We start from the raw sequence: 22554 nt of genomic DNA on the forward strand, positions 1-22554 counted from the left end.
AAGCAGCTGCATGGTTATCGAGTCTTCCAAATTACATAACAATTATATATGCTTACATTAAAATTACCTTGCAATCTCTAGATTGCCTGGCAACACTTTTCCTTCAGTGTGCAGGAACGGTGCACTTTTCTTAATTACATAATAATAGCCACGCATTTACCCAGCAGTTCTGAGAACACCATTTTTAACTTTCATTTGCTAATAAAATAAGTAGTTACTCAACAGCCCAAAATAAAGAATAAAGCATCCTATTGTTCCTCTTGCTGGGAGTGCTTGGGCATCCTATAATTTAATGCCCAGCTTCACTCCCTCTGCCTAGGACTACCCACACTTTACTACTACCTTTTTTTTTTTTTTTTTTACTATCTTCTAAACTCAAAGTTTCCTCTGAGCAGGAACTGTTATGCCAGCAGCATCCAGCACAGCACAGCTTGGCTCTCCCAGCCGAGGCATGCAGGTTCTGCTATATGAATGTTAATGAGAAAAGAAAAAGCTCCAATCTTTGCACTTCAAACTCTACTGAAAAAGAGTCTTGAGCTTCCCATTCATATATACACTTCCACCAACTTTCTGGGGTGACCTGGCTGATTTTGGCAGCACCTGGAAGCATCTGGACTGTCACAGACCTGCAAACATTGACTTTATTCCCACCCACTGCTTTTAGACAAAAAATGAGGTGGTGTTGCATTTCTATGTGGAGATGGACCAGGGCACTGCAAACAACCTTCCTCTGCCTTGGCAAGGTCCATCACGCTCAGAGACTTGTTCTTTGCAGGTATTTGAAACCAGGTGAGTCTTCAACAAAAGCTTTGTAGAAGTGAGGGGCTCCGAGGAGCTGCTGAGCTTGCAGGGGCCACTGGAGATCAGCAAAATTAAGGCAGACATGGCTCAAAGCACTGTGGCAGCATGAAACATTACTTTTGAGTTTGATGCAGCTACACGTTGGCTTTCTGAAAGCACATTTGAAACAATTCCCTCTGGTTTGTGAGAGAAGCAGCTATTTATTTCCTAAGGTTGAAACAGCTGGAAAAATCTCACCTTGGAACAATCAGGGAGGGTGACAAGCTCTGCCTTGCACATGCCTGACCTTTCACACTTTGCACTGCTCATTGACTGGGGATGACGATCACTTGCTCCAAGTGCCCTTGTCCCTCCCTCCACTGGCTGCTCTGCCTTCAGATTTGCCACCAAAACCATGGATTTGCACTGTCAAAGTAAGCGAGGCTTACAAAAGGTGGCCATGCCTGAGAGATGCCAAGCTAACCTAGATCAGTCTCCGGGAACCTGGCACAGTGCAGCTGCCTCTGCCGTTGGGTCAGCACAGAGAGAACCTCAAGGACAACGTGCACAAGCTGCTGGAGGGGAGACGAGGATGGAAGAGGAGCCAAACCAAGGGCCACCTACCCCAGCACCTCGTCTCCTGCCAGGGTCAATAGCTTGGGGAAAAGCATCAGGCAGAGAGATGTAACCTCCAGCACCCACACTCCCTGCTTTAGGCAGCCTGATGGCAAACTCTGCCTGTAACCATGTATTTCATTGTCCTCGATGCTCTTTTCTTCTACGTATCTGTCTAATCACTTACAGCCTGTTTAGTTCTGACACCTGCTATCTCCCCAATGCTGAATTTCACAGTTTAATTACATGCTACATGAAAAAGTAATTCCTTCCAGTTTAAACTGTTTACTTGATTACTTTGTTTGCTACCCCAGAGTTCTTGGGGTTTTAGAGACAGAGAAGATTCATTCCATGTCCACCACTTCCCTGACACTTCGGATTTTATAAGCCTCTGTCATACCACCCCTTCCCATGATAATTTTCAAATCTTAAGAGCTCTGGTCTTATCCCTGTACAGATGATGTTCCATCTCTGTATGTAAGATGTTCCAGGACCATCCTGGTCACCCTTCTCACGCCTTTCTCAGTTCAAGAGCTCTTTCTAAGACAGGCTGAGCCAAGTTGCACAAAATATTCAGAATACTCCTTGCCTGTACCTAAGAGCTCTTACAGATCCAAGTAACTGTACAATGATGTTTGCTGGTTTCTTCTCTACTTCATTCCCAATAGTTCCCCAAATCCAGTTAGCTTTGTTGAATGTCACTAAGTAATGGGCTGGCGTTTTCAAGAGAACTATCCAGAATGAAGCCTGAGCGAGAACAGCTAATTTAGAGCCCGTCACGATGTATGTATTTTTAGTGTTGTTTCTCCCCTCATGCATTATTCTGCAGTCAGCAACATGAATTTTATCTGCCATTTTATCATGCCATCACTTGCCATCATGGCGCCTTCCTGCCAGTCTTTGCAGTCAGTTTTAACAATGACTATTCAGGGAATAACTAGATGCCATCACCAATCTCTCTTATTGTACTCTACCCTTTCTCTGGTCATTTAGGAATACATTGAACAACCCAGGTCACATTATGGGTTCCTGTTTACCTGCATTAGTGATTTTTCTCCATTGTGAAAGCTGTATTCCTACTTTCCTGATTGTCTAGTTATTAATCCACAAGAGGCCATCCAAGCAAAGAGACTTACAAGCTTCTTTATGAGCTACTGTTCATGGATGTAATCAAAAACTGTTTGGCAATTGAAACACAATGTGGTAACAGGATCACCTTATCTACATTTGTTGTCTTCTCTGTAAAACCAACAGATCTGTGAGGCATGAACTGCCTCTGCACAAGCTGCACTAACTCTTCTTCCTCATATTCAACCATCCAACCATGGTCAAATCTTTCATGCATCAGTGTGCGGGGAAAGCAGTCGATGACGAGATCACTGAACTCTATAGAAGGTTGTCTACAAGGAAGCCAGCAGAATCAAACAGGCAGAGACACAAACGCAGCTCACCAGCAGTTTGACAATGCACCAGCTGGTACAGGAGCAGTAACTGCAGACCAGATCTCTCATGGGTACCTCTCACATGAGGCCACATTACGTGGGTCCCTGGCAGCACCCTGGGCATGAACTGCTCCAGTGCAAGCAGCAGATCTGAGGGTAAAGGCAGGGACCTGAGGTGAGTGAGCAGCAGGGGATCTGAGTTGTGCCTTCTGACTCAGTGACAATGCCAAGGGAGCCTTGGGAGGAGTGGGAATGTGCAGTGCAATACAGCATGAGAGTAATGTCCAGTGCCACACCACACCAAAGCACCAGGCTCTCTGACCTACACCCCCCTGCATGGTACAGATGTGTCCTGCACTCACAAATGCTCAGCTCTACTGTGCTTGCTACTTTCAGGGGTCTGTCTTACAGAAAAGAAAGCAACCAGTCATTTCACAGTCATCCTCCCACTGCTGGCACAGGTTAGAAGAGAAGCCCAGCCATGAAGCCTGCAGCACAAGGTTTGCAGTAAATGCACCATCTAACAGCCTCGCATCCCCCGCCATGAAAAGCAAGAGGTTACACGGACATGCCAGCTCTGCTAGGAGTCCATGAGAGGAAACACCAGCCAGCCCTCGCTGCTCCTCAGGGGCCACGCTCACAAGATGCCAGCGCACAGACTGCTCTATCCTGTGTCAATTCAGGGAACCCTCTTCTCCCACCCCTGCCAGAGTCATACCAGCAGGGACATGTCAACTACATGGGGCCAGAAAAATCCCTGCTGTCATTTACAGACCTATTGTGGTCGCCTTCAGGACAGGCGCTCAACAAAGAATCCAGCCTCAGCCACAGTGGGAGAAGACTTACTAAAAAAAGGTGACGATAATCAAATAGGCTACAAAGAGGAACCATGGGGCTGGAGTCTCCAGTCAGAGCCCGGGAACACCCTTGAGTCACCATCCCCCTGTGGAGAGTACAGCAGCACTGGGCTCTTGTCACCCCACAGCCCTGGGTGACGGGCAGTCACTCAGACTGATGCAGACAAGGAAGCAGACAAGGACAGACACTCTCCCTGTGCTGCCTGCCAGCTCTCCCCATGGCCAGTGCTTGCCCTGCTGAACTAGAGACAGGAATTTGTTCCAGCTGAAGCCAACTACTCAGTCCGTGTCACCACAAACACCCTTTTTCTGGCCCTACTGCCTTCAAAGACGCTCTCCAAAAAGAGATAAATGGAAGAAAAAAGGAAGCCACTATTTTCCTAATGTCCTTCTGAAGGAACACCTGCTCCCAGCATCTGTGATGCTGCCTGGGTAAACCTGAGCAGGGAAACCCCCCACTGGGGACCTGACTCACTCAGCCGACAGCCCACCGGAGCTGAGAGGCTTCTCCCCAGTGGAGCAGGAGGCTGAGGCACGTGCTCTGCAAAGCTGCACTCAGTGCAGGTGGTACTCACAGTACTCAATGCCCAAGACGATGTCTCTGAAGTAGAGTCGAGCCTGCTCCTCGCTGAAGGGCTGGTCACTCGGTACCTCCATGACAGGCCTGTTAGGAAGAGGAAGAGTAATTAAGTACTTTGCAGTAACACTCCCTGCCAGAGGATTTCGCGCTCTCCATCACCACGTCCCCAGCATCGCAGGCCAGGCTCCCGAGAGGTTCTGGGTGCTGTGATGCAGGATGGAGGCGTAGCCAACCCCTCTGGACGTGCTGACACCCAGGTCAATGAGCTCATCTAGCAGTGGTGGGTGGCTCTGCACAGTCCCTGAGCCAGCGTGAGCCACAGAGACCTCGCCAACATCAGGATTAACTGCTGCTGTCTGCACAAAATAAGGCAAACACACTTCACTGAGTCCTATGGAAAAAGTGTAGTGAAAGAACAAAACTGGATCTGGCCTTTGGTTTCTTGCTAAAGCATGCTCAGCATGACCAGGACACACCAGGCAGCAGTGGGGACAGAGTGCCTGTTGCTGTGCACTGCATGTCCTGCCTGCTGGGGCTTAGTCCTGAAGCAACATCAGTGTGCAGCTAGTCTGAGCCAAGTCAGAACCTAGACATGAACAACTGGCTCAAAGGTTAAGTGGAAATATTTCCAGTACAGTGTGCTAAACGGCTTTGAAAACCTATTTAGCTGTTTAGGGTTCAGCCACCACCAGAACTCAGCCATTCAGTCCTGAACAGCCATGGTTACCTGGTCAGCTTCTCTCCCTTCCTTTGTCTGCCACCACTGCCAGGAGATGCACAGTATCCTCTAAAAGCCCCTCTTCTGCCTGTGCCTGCTGAAAGCTGAGGGCAAAAAGGCTGTAAGGGCTAGTCAGCATCTTCTGTTCCCCAGCAGACCAACGGCAGGAGCTAAGGACTTCGCTGCACTGGGGGTTAATCCTGCTTGTGCTCGGCAGCTTCACCTTGCATTTGGACATACACCCACTGATCTGGGCTGGATTTAAGTGAGTGCTCCTGAGACACCGCCCTTGCAAGCCAAACTCTGGCTGAGAATAGCCCATCACCAAAACCAGGCTCTGCTGTTCTTCCCCTCAGCACCCAGCAGCAAATCCTTCCTGTAACATTTCTTTCTTCTCCCTTGCTGCCATTTGATTGATGACCTTCATCTCCTATTTGCATTTTCCTGCCACTGCCTTCCCTCCCTCTTCATGTACATTTTTTCTGCTGCTGAAACTAGGGAGAAATAATGTGAGCAGCAGGACTGGCAGAACCACTAATGGAGTCTAATTGCCTTCTGCTAGAGGCAGACAGGCTGCGCTCAGCCAAACTGCACGTTCCCTGGCCACAGCTGATTAGAGGAGCTTTTTTTCTCCCCCTCTCCTACAGGACAGTCATCAGCCTGGTCACCAGGGAGACTGGGTAGCCTCTCACCAGCAACCCACTGGAGCTGGCAGCCTGAAAGAGGCTTTTTCATTGGGCCAGAGAAAAAAATAAGCCCTTTGGGAATCTCCCCCATCTCCCCATCCACAGCTCTCCCAACCTTCCTATGACTCTGCAGAGCTACAGAATCAGCACAGGTGTAGCAAAAAGCAGTGAGGGGACTCCCACCACCTTATCACTTCTCCTGCTACAGAAAAAATACAGCAACAAAACAGCCTCCCACAATATGTTAGTGTTAGGGGTAAAATAAGGCAGTGGTGGGTGGCAAGTAAACGTTGATGCAACCTCACACCCCTTGTGCCAGAAAAAGCCAAAATGTGGCTGTTACCCCAGCAGAATACTCCTATTAAAACCTTTTCTTCCAGGCACCTGATGGGGAACTGGCATCACATTTGTTTTCTGGATCAAAGCCCAACACCAGGACGTGTCCTCCAGCCCATCACTACCCACCACATCATTCCAGACTGTATCAGCACAAAGGCCCCTACAGCTGGATTTTGCCTCCTCTGTGCTTGCTTGCAGTCAGTGGTTTGCCCCACCGCACATATCAAACCTCCATTTCAGCTAGGAAGCTAATGATGAACACCAAAAATTTCAACACAAGGGGTCCCAAGAGGGCTTACTTACCCTTTCCTCAGGAGGTCAAACACTGCAAGAAAAGGAAATCAAACCATGAATGAATCGGAAGAGGGGACTGAGCTTATTCATTTTTTAGCACCTACAAAAACACATCCATTCCCATACCTGCAACATCAATTTACTTCCACTTTATTCTCTTCCCTCACCCATGACAAGGACACCAGAAGATGCAAAATGAAAATAGTAATCTCTTCAGCAAAGACAAATATCCCCACCTCCTACCAGCAACACACAAGGAGACAGCGGGTGCTAATTTATCAGCAACATTTCTGCTGTTCCCGGTGTCAGCCCTTGCTGATTTGAGCCCTGTCTTATTCAGTACCTTCAGGGAGGGTGTTTGGTGCGATATTTCTGCTAAATTGCCGATACTGAATGAGATGCTGTAAGAACATGTTGCTCCATTTCTGCTGTGTCAATCAGCAGCACAGCTACATGGCTGTCAGAGGCAAACGCTCCCTGGCAGGAGCAATTGGAGGGAACTTGGTGTGAGTTGATGTTTATAGAGCACATGAGTTTTGTCTGATTAGGGGGTTTGTGGCAATGTGTTTTTCTGATCCTGTCTCTTACCTGTTCCGCAAACAGAAGGATCTGCCTTTGTCTAGTAGGAGAGCTCTTTCCTTGTGAATTACTAAGGGATTTCTTGCACCTCTCAAGAAATCGGAACAGATCACCCTCCCCAAAGCACCAGGCAGCCCTGCTTACAGCTGTGATGTCAGACCAGCTGAAGGTACAAACGCAACAAGCCAGCTTGCACTGGCTCATCTTGCTCCCCAGGCTAAAGAAGCTGCAGCTTGTGGCAGCATTTCATTATTCAACCATCTTGTGCCATTGGCAGTTACTCAATTTCTATCAGCACCCTCCATCCCCTGCTTTCTTCCCAGGGAGCACATAGCAGAGTGCTCATAGCAGCACTTAATGCCAGCAGTAATTAGCAAAGAGCAAACTCCCCTTTCTCTAGTTTTGCTTTGTAGTGGGAGACTTTTTTGGAAGAAGAAAGGTGCAGTAATCATCATATGGGTCAGTAGCAGGGAAGAGGAAACCCACTTGCAGAAGGCTCAATCCTGAGCAGTGCTGAGCGCCCACAGCTTTCCCTTTGCTGCCTGCATTGCTCTGCCTAAACCACTCATGGGAGCCCAGGCAAAGTGGAGCAAAGAGGTGATGGGGCACGGACAACATGGACACAGCCACTGCTCGCTGCCAGGGACCAGTGCAACCTCCTCAGGAGCCCAAACGGCACCAAGAGATTTCCCACTTGTCCTGCTGCTATTGCTGCATTTCTGGGACTGTTATCTTGTTCCACAGGGAAACCTTGGGGGTTTATTTGTTTGGTGTTTTTTCTGCAGCTTTTTCATCTTCCTCATGCATTTACTGTCATTCAACAAAAAAGCTTGCTACCTCATCTCTCCCCTTCTCTCCATCCCCAGGACTTCAAGCCTTTAAACAACAGCCTCAACAGTCCTCCCCACCGCACGTGCATCTGCCTTGGCTGTCGCTTTGCAATGCTGCCAGAGTGCCACCGCGGCCTCAGCCGAAAGGGAGAAGTGCCCTTTCAAAGGCAAATAGCTTCATTTGCTAGGCAGAGCCCCCCTTCACAAGCAGCTTCAAAAGCATTCCATAATTATTTCATGAGAAGCAGCCTTTGAGTCTGTCTCATCAGGAAATGTTATGGGGAAGCAGAGCTGTAATAAGGTCAGCCATCCCCCTCCTCTGGCCCATCTCTGAGGGCACCTCAGCACCTCCCAGGCCTGTCCCTCCAGGTTTTGCCCAAATGGGGGTTAGGCTGTGGCTGGCACTTCCAAGGTTTGGGGGAGAGGAAGACAAAATGAGTGTAAACTCCCCACTCTCTGCATAACTGCAGAGTCAGGTGTGGCCTCCCATCTGGGCACCCCACGGCAGGGTCTGGGCTCAGAGGCCAAAGGCAGCAGTGCTGCTACCTCAGGAGCTCCCACGGGTGGAGAGTGTCTCTGCAGGGGTCACAGGGAACACCCTGAGACAAGACTGCTTTCCAGAGTCACTACCACCATCCACAGCCTAACAGGAAGAGTCTGGAGAGACCAACCTCATGTCAGGAGGACGAGAAGCCATCCTGCACCCTTCCCTTCTCTCCTGGCTCTAGGACTGGAACTGACATGTGCACAGAGGAGGCCAGAGCCACTGTCATGTCCTTTTAGTGTCCCCAAGGCAAGGAGAAGTGCACAGCTGTACTAAGACACAAGGCTGTCTTACCCTACTGCAAGGGGCCCTTCCATCCCAGTTGCCTTTACAGGTGTTTAACTTTTCTGAAAAAATAACTCTGCTGAAGTTGTTACAAGTTTCCTCCTGGTATTGACCCCGAGCCCTGGTACGTGTTACCTGCATCACTAGGTCTAAGCCCAGACAGTTCTGTTAGCATATAATGACTCACATACCCATGTACAAGTTGTCCTCTGCAGGATCATCAAGGACCTGCAATTGATAACAGAGAGATAAGGGGAAAGGGGAAAAAAGAAAAACAAGAGATTTTTAATCACATAACATTTTACTGCTCCCTGTACATTCTGCTGAGCTACAGATCACTGAGAACAACTTAGGCTAATATTTCGAGATTCCTGCAGAGCAAGGGGCTTTGAAGGACACAGATTTTCTTGTCTCCAGGAAAAACTGGGCTTCTGCCCGTATTTGAAGAGCCAGCCTACCCACAAATGCACTGCTTGTCTTAATCTGACCTCAGACAATATTGAAAATGGCACCGAAGCCTTGCCACTTGTGCACCTTCCCAGGCTTGTCTACACACGTTTCACTGGTCAAAGCTTGCTGCTATTTCTGCCAGCACAGCCAGCTGCCTTCTCTTGGGCACCAGCCCAAAGCCCAGGATAAGTATGTCAGTTTGCCATATGTCATTGATATGATCTTGCCTGGAATCACCAGCCTAAATTTCTGAACAACTATTTTAAACCAATTTTGGCTGAAGTAGAAGCAGCTGAAGAAAGATCCTTTTGTTGCAATACAAACCAGACTTGTTTCAGTATAGCTTAGGGTGGAGAAGCAGCTCACCTCTATCAGCTTAACAATGTTGACATGGTCCAGCTTCTTTAAGATGGCTATTTCCTGATAGATTCTGTCCAGTGGTGCCATGGGTTTTGGCTGCTCTCCAGAGGATGCTTTTGACCCTCTGGGAGGAGGCCGACCTGCAATTATAACACGGTGAGGAAAAAACTCATTTTTCAGCAGCACCCAGGATGCAGGAATGAACAGCTGCTGGTCCCTCTGCAGAATACCTCCAGCTATTCTGGAAGATCTCATCACCTTGTTATCATCCCAAAGCATTACAGTCTCCCCCTGAAACTGAGATTTCCAAGCCCCACTGAGAGGATCTCCTCCCAGTTTCCCAGCCTGGTCTGTTTGCCAGGTCCCATGGCCCAGCCACTGAAGCTGGGTGCTATCTGAGAGGGTAGAAGAGCCCCTGGGAGGAGAGGGTCTACCCTGACTAACCTCCAGCACTTAATTAGGCTTTATAGATTGTGAATATGGAAGTGTCAGCACTTCAAAGAGACTCAGAAAATCACAGCCAGGAACCAAGTGTGTTGAATTTCCCTGTGGTTGTGGTGCCTGCTCTTTCACTACCCACTGCATTTTAACCAGCCCCCACGTACTTGGGCAGCTTTCAAATGAGGCCAAGTTTTGCAGTCCTTGAAGACAACATTTCTGCAGAAAGATTTGCCTGGCTGAGGACAACAGGCAGACCTCTAAATGTGAGATACTCACGTGGAAATCCATACTGCTTCAAGAGCTTCTTTTTGGAGAGGACTTTCATAGCCTGAAGGAAGGAGAAAAAGTAGTGTGAAAACTGAACAAGAGCCAACGTGCTCATTGCTGTGACCCGGGAACATGCTGGGCATCAGAGACTGCCTCAGGTCTGTTCCTCAACCTAGAGAAGTCTCCTAGTTAGTGGTGGCCAAAACAGACACACACGCTGACCCAGGCTTTCCTAAACGTACTGCTAACCATTTGTTTCATTTATCCCTTTCCCGTAAAAAAATAAATGGCTTTGATTTATTTTAAATTGGGCAAAGAAAAAGGAGCACAGTTTCTGCATCTGGGGCAGGAGCTTGACAGGAGTGGTGGATTCCTCTAGCTGACCTTTATGTATTTGCTGGTTTGGATGATGCTATGGCCATGCTGCAAGTCTGAGCCACTTCCAGGCTGCTCCACCTTTACTTTGCCAGAAGTTCTAGGAAGAGAAAGAGCTGGAGTGTCACAGCCATACCACTCACACCCTTTCAACCTACATCACAGACCAGGAACAGGGTGAGGACACAGCCCTTCCACCAGCTCTGCACCGTCTGGGAAAGTCTTTTGTATTCTCAGAGACTATTTTTGCCCCATAAGCCTCTTCCATGCTGCCAGAGCAACACAGAGGACCTGCAGCATGATCCAACACCATGCCCGAGACACTTCACAAACATCCATCCCTGCACCATCAGGAACGGTGGAGCCAGTTCTGTGCAGAAGCACAGTGAGGGAAGTAGGTTTTTGTCAACAGCTTCCCTTGTTTCTCACACCCCATCAGACACTGCACCTTTGCAAACCCAGGCAGCTGAGGCACAGGAGGGGGGTCAGGGTAATTTCTTCTGCCATCCAATTGGCATTAGCATAATGGCAAAAGGCAATCTGAATTCAATAAACAGTCTCTGTGTCTCCATCTGCTCTGTGTGTTAATAACCTTTCTGAGGGCCACTCAAACAGCCCCGAGTGGCCCAGCAGATAAATATTTCATGAGAAATCAGTTCATGGCACAATTTGCTTAGGAAAACAGTCTATATGCCCCCAGGAGCTGGGACAGTCACTTGCTCCTTCCTCTAGAATGGGTAGTTATTCTTATTAATTAAGCATCCAAATCTGTAATTCACACTGGAGTGACCCCTGTTAAATATAATTAACCAAGGATTCCCACAGGACATAGTCAAATACCAAGGAATTTTACATTAATACCATGGAGGCAGGCTCTGCATGCTACCTGTTTTTAACATGTACACCAGGAACAAATCACTGAAACCATTCCGGTGAGCTCCTTCCCAAGCTGTTTTTCCTGGCAGCAATGCTGCCACATGCCCCAGGATCCCCACCTCCTGTCAGTGCTCCTGCTGCAGCCAGGTTCACGGCTCACTGAAAGGATTGTTATTTTTGGTACTGATCCAGTGAAATCCTCTGGATTTGCACCCGTGTAATTGAGAAGAGACACTGTGTAGTTCTCAATCCTGCCTGACAGCTCCTGAGCCAACTTGTTGGAAATGACGGTGTTGAGAGACAGACTCAGAAGTGCTTATCTTTTACTTAGCACAGCGCTGTGTCCAACAGAGACAGCCAAATGATTCATGGTCTGCTGAAAGAGGATCCAAGATGTGCACAACCACCTCCAAAGATGGCCAGAACCAAGCCTGGAGAACTTCCTACATGACTCACTTTCATCTCTCCATCATGAAAATTTATGGGAAAAAAAAAATCAAAGGAATTCATACACCTATTTTTCTTTCAACCAGTACCACAGCCCCGGAGAAGGCTCCCCTTGTGTCAATCCCATCTTGAGTCCTCTCTTCCTTCTGGCAAGGAGCTTCATAAAAAGAAGAATGAGAAGATGCAATTTGCAGCTGAAAGCTCTCCAGCTGCACCAATGCTTGAGGAACCCAGCCTGAGGAACTAAACTATCACCACCAGCCCTGACCACATCAGGCCAGTCCTTCCCAGGGCAGGCTCTGGGGAGAAGCTGGAGGGAGCAGGATAGTACAGAGAGCAGCAGCAGCAAAGACAAGGATTTCTCTCGGGGACAGAAACTGAGGGAACAAGAGCAACTGCTGTCAGCCAAACTACTTGAAGGTTGCTACAAGGGGCGATGGGGAGACGAGTGGGGATTACTGTATCATAGGTGGGCTGACTAAACCACCTCTACTGGGATGGAAGAAGCACCAGGACACGCTTACACCAACGTCAAGGCACCGGTACCTGCTACGACACAAGTAGGGCTGGATCAGAAGGGTCTGTCCCACTGCACTTTCAAATGCAAACAGAGGGACGAAGAGCAAACTTCTTCACGCATGGGCCAGAGCCACTTTATTATCACAAGAGAAGAGAGGAGAGCACATGGCAGCAAAGCTTCACTTTAATTACAGCGCGAGCTGGCAAGGCAAGGCTTCCTCCCTCGGCGAATTGAAGCTGCGCATAACGGCAGCAACACAGGGATGCTTCAGCAAACCTCTCCTTCCGGGCTCACATGCATGAAAGAGCCAAAGACATTTGTACTCACAGGCAGAGCTAATTACCCAGATAATGCCTTTCTGATAAAGAACCAGCTCAAGAGCCAAGCCAAGGGATTTTCCCTTTGCACTGGCAAGCATTGCTTCAGCTTCCTCAGGAAGAGGAGGGCGCTGAGATTTCCTCCACACATGCCCTTGCACCCACCTTCCTTCCGACCATTCACAAGGACACGGGTCATGACACTTTCCTTTGAGAGGCAGTGTGAACTGTGTGCTTCCCTTTGATGTACATTTACTAAGTTTACTGCGCTCTTCCTAGCAACCTTGCAGCTGGAAGCCACAGGGAAGCTGCTTCGTGAGGATGCCCGAGTGAAAGGAGATCCCAGTTTTATGGGATGTAGGTTTCACAACAGTGAGACCTTGAGCCCACATCCTAATGATGGTAATGACAACAGCAAAATGGCAGGTCAGGGGACAAAATGATTGAGCCAAGGGAACTTGTCACTTGTCCCTTGTGATGCTCTCACAGAACTCAGGAGGTCATTTTATTTGCTAACAGGGAGATTTGCAAGGGCAGAAGTCCTGTGCACAGTCCGCACCTACAGCTGGCAGGGGAGTGGGATGTTGCTTAAAGGTCACTACTATCCACCTAAATCCTCTGCTAGTGAGTGACAGAGCTCTGCAGTAGCACTGAGCAGACCAGAGCACATTTCCAGCCCTTCCTCACCTGTCCTGTCTGAACCACAACATCCCTCAGACAAAGTGGCTAAGAGGGAAGCACTGTCAGGAGTGAGGAGTGCCACACGCAGATGAAAGTCTATACCAGAAAGGCTTAGCTGCCATGCCCCTACAGTCCTGCTCCTGCATTTGTCCCCTTTTGTTGCAGACACCACTTGTCACGTTGGCAGCAGCAGCACATCGGCAGGCTGTGCCCCATCCACGCCACGACGCCCCGGGCTGGCAGCAGGGCAGCCGGGATGCCTTCCCAGAGCAGCTGTGCTCGCCTGCCTCCAGCTGCCTCCCCAAGACTCCTGCTCTTACCCCCAGTGACCCTGCTGCTGAACAGCACGGGGTGTTTCAGTAAACCAGAGATCATTTCCCTGGTCCTCACCGCACTGGAGCGGAGCTGACAGCAGTTCAGTAGCTGTTACATTGAGCAAGAGGGTGAGAAACATGGGAGCTGTTCCTTCCCTTCCCCGCTGTGTGACAACCAAAGTGGATTTTCCACTGGCTAGAAAGTTCAAGGCTTGCTGCTGACCATCTTTCCCTCAGCAGCAGCACTTTGTTCAGCCATCTCTTTTCAAAAACTTGGAAGGAATTTCTCCTCATCATTGAAAGCTGGTAGAAAACGGCCCTCCATGCAAAGGTTGTTAGGTACAGAGGCAGAGAGCACAATTGCACAAATCTTGTTTCTTAGGAAACCAGATTTAAAAAGAAAAAAAAAAAAGAGAAACCCACTGACAACCTACAATGCTATTGCTTTTGTCTAGAAGTAGCACAACAAATGTCCATCATGACCACTTTTCTTTGCAAGATAATTTAGAGATTGAAAATAGGAAGGAGACATGACCCCAGGCATCACAGAATCAAATTCCATCAGCACAATGACTCCAAACTAGATCTCTGCCTGGACACATTTGCCTTTGCTTTTTATTTGCTGCTTTTTCACAGAGCTTGGCTTTTTGTTTTTTTCCCCTCCCTGTCAAGCATCTCCTGCAAACTGAGACACTGAAACCTTTCCAGCTGTAGAAAGTTCCTTGGCAGAGCCCCATGAATGCTGCTGTAGCAGCTTCACATGTCCCAGCAGCAGCAGGGACCGAGCACAGTGGCAGGGTCCTCTGCTCTGGGAGCCAGCTCTGCATCCCGACAAAGTCTCCTTGGAGGGGGCACTGCGTCATGCACTTGGTGCTGGAAGTTCCATTTCTCTGGGCTAATACATTGCCTGCATCCACTGATACAAGGCAGCACACTTCCACAGCCTTCCACAGCACTGCGGTTGTTCACAGCAACAAAGGATAAAGCTCTTGGAAGCACTCGCTCATCTTTAGTGGAAGGTAAAAAAAAAAAAACCCACAAAGTAAATACAACCCATCTACATTTTTCCCAAATGTAGTGATCAGCTTTTTTTCTTGAGAATTTTTCCTAAATCTAGGCCAGATCTAAAAGTCATTAAGGCAATAGAATTTTTTCCTTTTACTTTGACAGGAGCTGGATACAGTTCCTGGTACCTATAAACCCTGCATTTATGAAGAAAGCTAGCACAGGGCCCCATGCCTCATCAAGATTCAGGAGTCACACTCTGAGTTATACTCCAAAATACAAATTTTCATCTTTCTTTAAAGATTTGCTCCTTTTTATTGCAGCACACTAACTTCAAGAAAACAAAGCAGGCAGCAACACTGGGGCCTCATGCTAAAACACTGCACACGTGAATCGGTTATTAGGGGCTGCTCACCAAGGGCCGATTTCCTACAATTATCTGTTATTGCTTTTTACTGCTGAGACAAAAACAACCCTCCAGAGCTAAATTAGAGGAAAACTAAACAGACAGAAAAGGCCCTCCCCAGCTATCAGAATTGCAACTGCTTCTACTAACTGCTGGTAACAGGCAGCTGCACTGGGTATCCCCTGGGTGGTCGGGGTGCATCGCTGCAACGCAGCCTCGGACAGGAACAATGAGCAGAGCAGGATGGAAGTTATCTTGGTGCTGGGAGAGCACGTGGTCAGACACACCGGGAGGTGTGGGGAGCTAAGCAACCGTTAGCCAGTTAACAGAATTTGCTGTTTTTTCTCTGCAGCTTTAAGAGATTTGCCAGCTCCTGGGCTGTTTTAGCATCTTGGAAAACTAGAGGTCTCTCCATCACGGCTTGCCTCCCTGGAAAACACAAGCAGAGGCACCTGGAAGAATTAGAGGCCACAGTCTGTCTGCTTGTGACTGCAGCTGGGAAAGGGGGAAAACTCCCACTGTCCCAGCCGAAAGGGCAGCAAGCGCAAAACGCAGACCTTCATATCCCAGCCTGTCAGCAGCAGTGCAGCCACCTGCCCTCTCCTCTCCCATATGCTGATGTTCACTGCAAAAAAACGCAGGCAGACACTGCCGATGCTCTTGTTCTGGTCCCATCTCTCCATCTGCTGTAGCACTCCACACACCTCCCAGGATCAGCTCCACAGCCCCAGGGTTGCTCCCAAGATCTAGTTCAGACCCTGCCTCAACCCCAACAGGAGGATTGGGGTGAGCCAAAGAGCGTGTCCCTGCAATGCTGGGCTCTGCGCACCCTGCGCCTCTTCAGGTAGCAAGGCTGAAACAGAAGTGTCAGGGCATGGGAGCCACTCTTGGGCTGCAGTAGCTTTAAAGTGTTTGCTTAGATTAGAAAAAGAAATGGAGATTAAGTGGGGATTAATCAACATACACCAGGCTAACCTAGACACAGGCTTTCACTTCTGGCTTTGATTTGACCAGCTAAATCTATATCCACGGCATTCACCCACATCCAAACCATGGACAAGAAGGCAGCAGGCAATGTCAGCCTAAACCCAGCTCTCTCCTGCTGAGCTGTGACCACTGCCCTGCCTGCCCTGTGCAGTCTGCAGCACAGCAGTGGGATTCCCAGAACAAAAGGGCAGCACCAAAATGTAAATTTTCAAATAAAAACTACAATTTTCAAAGTAAAGATATTTTCAGCTGGAAATAAATGTGATGTGTTCCCTCTCTGTGTTGCTGGTCCTGGCACTCCCTACGCTGGCGGGACAGACGGCTGGCACCATCGCTCTGCAGAACAAAACCACCCTGCTGCAGGGCACAGGAGGGAGGACTCGGAGGGCAGCAGAGAAAAGGAGCTGTCAGAAGCAGCAACCATTCCAGTGAGGTGGGTGAGTCAGCTTGGAAAGCACAGGGGATGGAAAGAATTGTGGTTCCTTTGCCTGGCCAGCTCCGGGGCACCTTATCCAGATTTTTGTCTCATCTCTTCCATCCTTCATTTCAAGACATTTCTCCTGCAGTTTCATGCCCACTGGAAGTGCAGGAGGGGTAATGAATACTAACAGGCATACAAGTCCCACTCGGTCCCTCCAGCCCAGGATGTCACTTGTAAGTTCAAGAGTCAGGGAGGAAAATCGAGCTGAGGAGCAGCAGGGAACGGGCACGCTTTACACCTCCAGGGCATATTCTTATTCCCCTCTGTGCCAAGAGCAAGAGCTCTGTGCACTGGGACAGGGAGCAGCACACGAGTCTGCCCGGCTGCTTCGATGGGCCCATTTTCACCCACGTGAGGACACTCCACAGCAGCAGCACCAGCAGGACCCCTCCCACACCCCCCAGCTCCGCTCAGCAGGTACCTGCCCTGGGATCCACCAGATCCTGCTGAAAGCTGTTTCCACAAGCTTTCAGGCACAGCCACACACAGCAAGACAGTTTTGCTTTTGCCAGCTGTCCAGCTCCTGCTCTCAATCCTGAACAAAACGTGCCACAGGGCCAGCCCAGGGACACGAGCACATCCGCAGACAGCTTTTGCAGGAATCCAGCTGGGATGGCTGGAACTTACCTGCCTCTGAAAGGGGAGGGACAGAGAAAGAGCCTTCAGCATAAGCAGCCTTTCTGAATCTGAAATCCTCCAACTCTGATTTCAGCTCAAAGGATTTAAAAGGCCAAGGCTTGCCTTCTGCCCTGCATCCTACACCTCAGACTGGACAGTGAGGTGCTGTTCAGCGTACCGGGAGGCACCCGGCAGCAGGGTGAGCCGGGGGAACCAGGCACTGCCCAGCTGGACCACGCTATTCAGCATCTTTCTGATCCTTGTTTCCTTACAAAGCATGCCTGCTCATTCCAAGCTGATCTTCCAATGCACAGCAGGTGCTGAATACCACCACCCACACGTCTCTAATTTCAGGTGACCTGCTTCATAGCTAGAAAATGTCAAGACAAATCAGTGATACACTTCTGCAGCCTGCCTCCAAGATCCCTGCCTGTTATATAAGGCAGCCCACCCGGTTTCCCTCCCATTCGGCACCACACGCAAGCAGGCATGAAGGCAGCAGCTCCATGCCCAGTGGGGAGGTTCGATTCCTTGCATGTTACCCAAATCAGAAATGCATATGTTAAAAACAGCAAGGCAGGGGTGACCTAGCTCTCAGGGGGGCAAAGGGGAATGAGGAGCAGCAGTTGCAGCAAGGAGTGGAGGAGAAAGACACTTACGTAATACTTGTCATCATTCTCGTTGTAGGCCAGTTTCACAACACCATAGGAACCCTAAAAATAAACACAAATTGCACAGTCAGTTCAAGAGCTTTACCTTGTCTCCTTGCTGCTCAAGGCTGGTAGACTGTGGCCTTACACAGGCAGAAAAAAAAACCCCTTCAAGGCCCCAGGGGCATGCCTGCCCCTGAGCAAAGTCAGCAGGTACATTTTGGCAGCTCTGTTGAAGCCACAGGGCATGTGAGGATTAACAATGTCTGGAGCAGTTGAGTGTTAGTCCATCACCTCCTGCCCTGAGCCAAAGCCACTGTGTCTGTCCTAACTCAAACAGAGAGAATAATTTTCAAGCAGATCTTTTTTGTGCAAGTTTGTGAAGACCATTTTCAGCACGAAACCTCTCCATCTCTTGACAGCAAGTGGACTTCAGTGAGGACCATCTGCCTGTTTTCCACTAACTGCACGTTAGCCAGGCAGATGCAAACCTTGATTGCTTCTGTATCCACAACTCTGGTGACAGCCTGAAGCCAAACTCCATCCAAATCACTGTTTTTTCACAGTTCTGTGTCAACACTATACATTTTATGCAAGCGAGACATGACACCATGGCTAGGTATCATCCCTGACAGATGCCTGTTGAATAAATGAGATGAACACTAACAGCCTTCAGAACATTGCTCTTGACTTCACTGAGAGCTGGAATGAAGGTCCTGGTTTCAGAGGAGACTGACAAGCCATCCGGCTGATCCAGAAGCACAGCAGGTCTCACAGACCCTCCACCAACCTCAGGGTGTCTATCTGCTCACTGACCTGCAGGGAAAGAGGAGGCAGGGCCAAATCCACCAGAGAGAAGGCCTCACACTCTCCTTAAAGCATATTTAAGCCAAAGACAAAAGTCGTAAGTGGGTCTGAAGCTGTGTGTGAGGTTCAGGTGACAAGTGCTGTACCACCAGCAGTGGTATCCCCAGCCTTACACCCTGACTGCTAGGAGTCAAGCACACAGCCCCCTGTGAAGACAGTAAGGGTGTCTCCTCCCACGGCCTGGGGCCTCTCACTTTGGAGAGAAGTTTGGGCTAACAAAACTTTTGGTGAAGGTCTCTGCTCAGAGTGCAGTCCCTTCTGACTGCAATGTACCAACTGCAAAGGTAAGTACAGCTTCCAGACAGCACCGTCGCTCGTAGACCCATCTGCAATGGTGGCAGACATCCAAATGTGCAGGTGTCTGAATGCCTCACAGTCCAGACCTCTAAATAACTTTAGAGGAATCTCTTCTGAATCATTCTGCAGCTTTAAAAATGGATTAGAATTAAACTAGTATTTCATTCATAGACATAAAAGCTTAAATTAGTCCTGATGGGGACCAAACACCTGCCCTGATCTTGTTTTTGTTTTCTTTCCTTGTTGGGTTGTATTAATGCATCAAAGGCTCTTAGTGTTACATTTGGCAAGCAAACACCCTGGAAGGGAGCCAGCTTAACCACCTTCAGAGGGAAGGAAAATAAATTTAGATTTCAGAGGAAGTAGTTCCACTTTAACCTTGAAAAAACTTGCTTAAACTAATAAGGCAAAAACCAAATAAAAAACCCCAAAACAAACACAAGTTACAAGGAGTCTTGGCCAGTGAGGTCCCACAGGCTGGCACAGTCTTTCCACCCATATGTTTGCGTGCATGCAGGCTGCTTGTGACAAACAGGAGCTCCAGTAACGTACCTTGCCTATTTCGCTCTGCAGCTTGTACTGGTTTAATTGCACACAGTCCTGCAGATCAAAAGGAGAACATAATTAGAGTATTGGTAAAAGGAATGACTGAACTTGAATCAGTATCAAGTAGAGGCTGAGCACTGAATAATGAAAGACTAAATCTTATTTATACTGGTATATGTTACAGTATGAGCACTGCGGGGTTTTTTTGACAGCCCAAGACAAAGCAATTATGGGCTGAATTCTGACTCTGGCTGTGCTGGTGTAACACCAGAGGCTCCTCTACCCCATTCCCCAGCATCACTCCAGGTTCAGACAGGTGAGCCTGACAGCAGCCTCCTTACATTAACCGCCCACATCGGCCTGTTCTCAATACCAAGCAGAACACCACCCGTCCCCAGCTCCACAGGGCTCTCACAGCCTGGCAGCTCCCAGCACCCAGGCAGCACCCACGCCAGCCCCAGGGTCACAGCATCATCCCATGCCCTTCCCCACCTCAGCCTGGCAAAGACAGTGACCCTCTGTGGGCCATGCACCGTGGCTGCACCCAGAGGAACCCTCCCCTGGATCGTGGCTGCTCTTTGAGGGGAACACACAAAGCCAAGCTCCTTTGCTGTGCAACACAAACAATAATGGATTCCCTTAAGCTGATACCGTATTTGCTAAAATAAATCACCCCTAAGCAGGTCTGATCTCTGTTTGCAAGCTATCCAGCACTGAAACCCCAAGGGGTGGGAAGGGGGTGGATGCAGAGCCCCAGCAAGCTGTGACAAGGGGTGATGACGGGGTGCTGAGTTACTCGCAGAGCAGGAGCAGCGCAGGGGTGATGGCAACCCCAGGCGTCAGCTGAGGGAAAGCAAGGCGGAACAGAAGAGCCACGCAGTTATCTGATGTTAAATCCCCCCCTCCTTTAGTATTGCACTGCTTGAAGGAAAACACTTCCACAGCTTCGTTTCACTTGGAGCTGACCCCCCCACCCCCATACTAACTACAAGACAACCCAGGTGCCGCAGAAGCCCGGGGGGGTTCGAAGCCAGGAGCGCAGGGTGAGCAGCGTGTACTGCCCACCCCGAGCTGTCGGGGAGCACCCAGGGGACCCGCCTGGCCACCCGGACAGGGTCCGCAGGACAGCACACACCTTGGTGCAGTGCAAAGCTCCTGGCAGAGTCCCAGTGCTCCTGGGGGGAATCTCTGCAGATCCGGCTGTGGTGGCTTTTGCCTCGTCCTAACTTAACTCACCGCACTTAACTGCATTGCAGGGGTAAGGAGAGCCCCAAACACGGTGTGGTGAGGGAAGGGGGGAGTTTCCAACCACAGCACGTGGTGTGGGCTGAGCCTTAGACGGGACACTCTTCCCCAGACAGCATTTATGAATACAGTATTTCTCCCTGAGATTGCCAAGCACTAAAGCAGTTTGAAAATTCACATCCAGCCTCTGCACCAGGCACTTTGGGAACAACGCTGATACAAAATATGTAGACAGATTAGCCTGCCCATAAACCTCAAAATAGTCCTGCAACCTAGAGAAGCACCACCAGGACAGCAAAACAGTGCCAGATGCTTTCAGTTTGTTTGTAAGAACAGGGGGTGCTACAGCCCCAGCCTGTGCAGCATCCCCATGGAAAGTAACACTCCTCTGCCCCTCAGGATGCATTAGAGGATGGATGTGGTAGATGATAATTTTGACTTTTCCCCATCACCAACCAGAAAAAGCTCCTAACACAAGGAATCATCACAGTGAAGGAGAATAAAGCAATAGGGAACTGATGACTTTTTAAGCTTGCAAGCAGTGGCTTGTCAGGAATACAAGGAATGATTTAAACCTTGATATTGTTTCCAGTGACGGAAGTTTTTTTCCACTGCCCTGACAGGCAAGAAGAGCCAACTGTGAGTAATGGGGCCATAGAAGTGTATTAATTCTGCTGCTAGCAAAGTACATATCTTTCTAAAGGCAAAAATCAATCCATCAGACCTAGGAGAAAGAAGAGAGTATGACCCAGCAAAAGTCAAGATGTAAAGCACAAGGCCACTGAAGTATATGGAAAAGAAAAACCCCACTGAGCTTTGTAGAAAAGATTTCCCTCCCCAAAGGATGGGGCAGCAAGCAGGAACCCAGAATACACGTGGAGGACAAATTCCCCTGCAAACGCTGCATCAGCAGATTCACTTCCCAGCGTGAGGCTGTGCTTTGCATCGCGGTGATTTTCACAAATTAAGCAAGAACAGTTTTCTGTTGATGTCTCCTGCCCTGGGTTTCCCTGTGCTCAGCCTGCCTTGCCCTGTGCAAAGCTGCAGAGATGGGGAAAGGCTCCCCAGAGTGGCTGATTCGGGCAGGAGAAGCAATCACCCCTCTGAAAAAGCCCCCAAGCACCTCAGTATCTCCTGCTCTTCAAACCACCAAGGTTGAAACGACCAGGTCCTGTTACCAGCCCTCCTCCCCCGACAGGGATTAGCTGCAGGAGTAAATACAGCCTTTTCTGTGCAGCCATAGACTTTTTGGTCTGCACTCAGTACCTTGTTTCAAGCCAAGGTGGCCTCTCTAAAGCACCAAGTCTGCTGCTGCTTCTTGCCACCATGGTGCTTTTCCTTCCCTCCTGAAGGAGCAGAGTCCTTCGGGTGGGATGTAGTCCATCCAGCTGGGCAAACCCCCTTACACAGCATTCAGTGCAACGGAGGAGGGACTATGCCTTGTCCCAGTGTCCGAGGCACCAATTCCTTTGACTCAGACCATCTTCCCACTGGTTCCATCAGTGACTCAGACCATCTCACCTCTGGCTTGAAATGACCACTCTTATCCCACACCTGAAGCATCTCTCTGGCCTTTCACTGCTGCCAAATGGAGCTTGTGAGCAGTGCCAGGACACCTGCCTCTGGGGGGTGGTTTTTTGAAAGGGATAGGTAAATACTGGTATGGGAACACCCAGAGAGGGTCCGAGGGAGAGGCGATGACAGGTTCTGCAGCACAGCCTCTCAGAGTTTACACTATCGCCACATCCCTACCTGATCCACACCTCCATCACTCTCCACACAGATAATTACCAGTGAAAAGCACTATCATCTTGGCTTCTGCAGTGCTTTGAGCACTTGAGCTGAACGCAGCAAA

At 49.3% G+C, this 22554-nt stretch overlaps 1 protein-coding gene across 5 annotated transcripts in view; it reads right to left on the minus strand.

Annotated features, from left to right (window-relative positions):
• Positions 1 to 22554, minus strand: part of CAMKK1 (calcium/calmodulin dependent protein kinase kinase 1) — a 114286-nt gene that overhangs the window by 36964 nt on the left and 54768 nt on the right. For all 5 annotated transcript variants that reach the window (XM_074922656.1, XM_074922655.1, XM_074922654.1 and 2 more), the window contains 7 exons: positions 19461 to 19508; positions 17754 to 17807; positions 10077 to 10128; positions 9366 to 9499; positions 8741 to 8777; positions 6321 to 6342; positions 4270 to 4358 (listed from right to left, as the gene is read on the minus strand). In XM_074922656.1, the coding sequence (XP_074778757.1) occupies positions 4270 to 4358; positions 6321 to 6342; positions 8741 to 8777; positions 9366 to 9499; positions 10077 to 10128; positions 17754 to 17807; positions 19461 to 19508 (436 nt within the window). The remainder of the gene's footprint in view (positions 1 to 4269; positions 4359 to 6320; positions 6343 to 8740; positions 8778 to 9365; positions 9500 to 10076; positions 10129 to 17753; positions 17808 to 19460; positions 19509 to 22554) is intronic.

This window comes from Athene noctua, chromosome 19 (assembly GCF_965140245.1).
Source record: "Athene noctua chromosome 19, bAthNoc1.hap1.1, whole genome shotgun sequence".
Taxonomy (NCBI): Eukaryota; Metazoa; Chordata; class Aves; order Strigiformes; family Strigidae; genus Athene; species Athene noctua.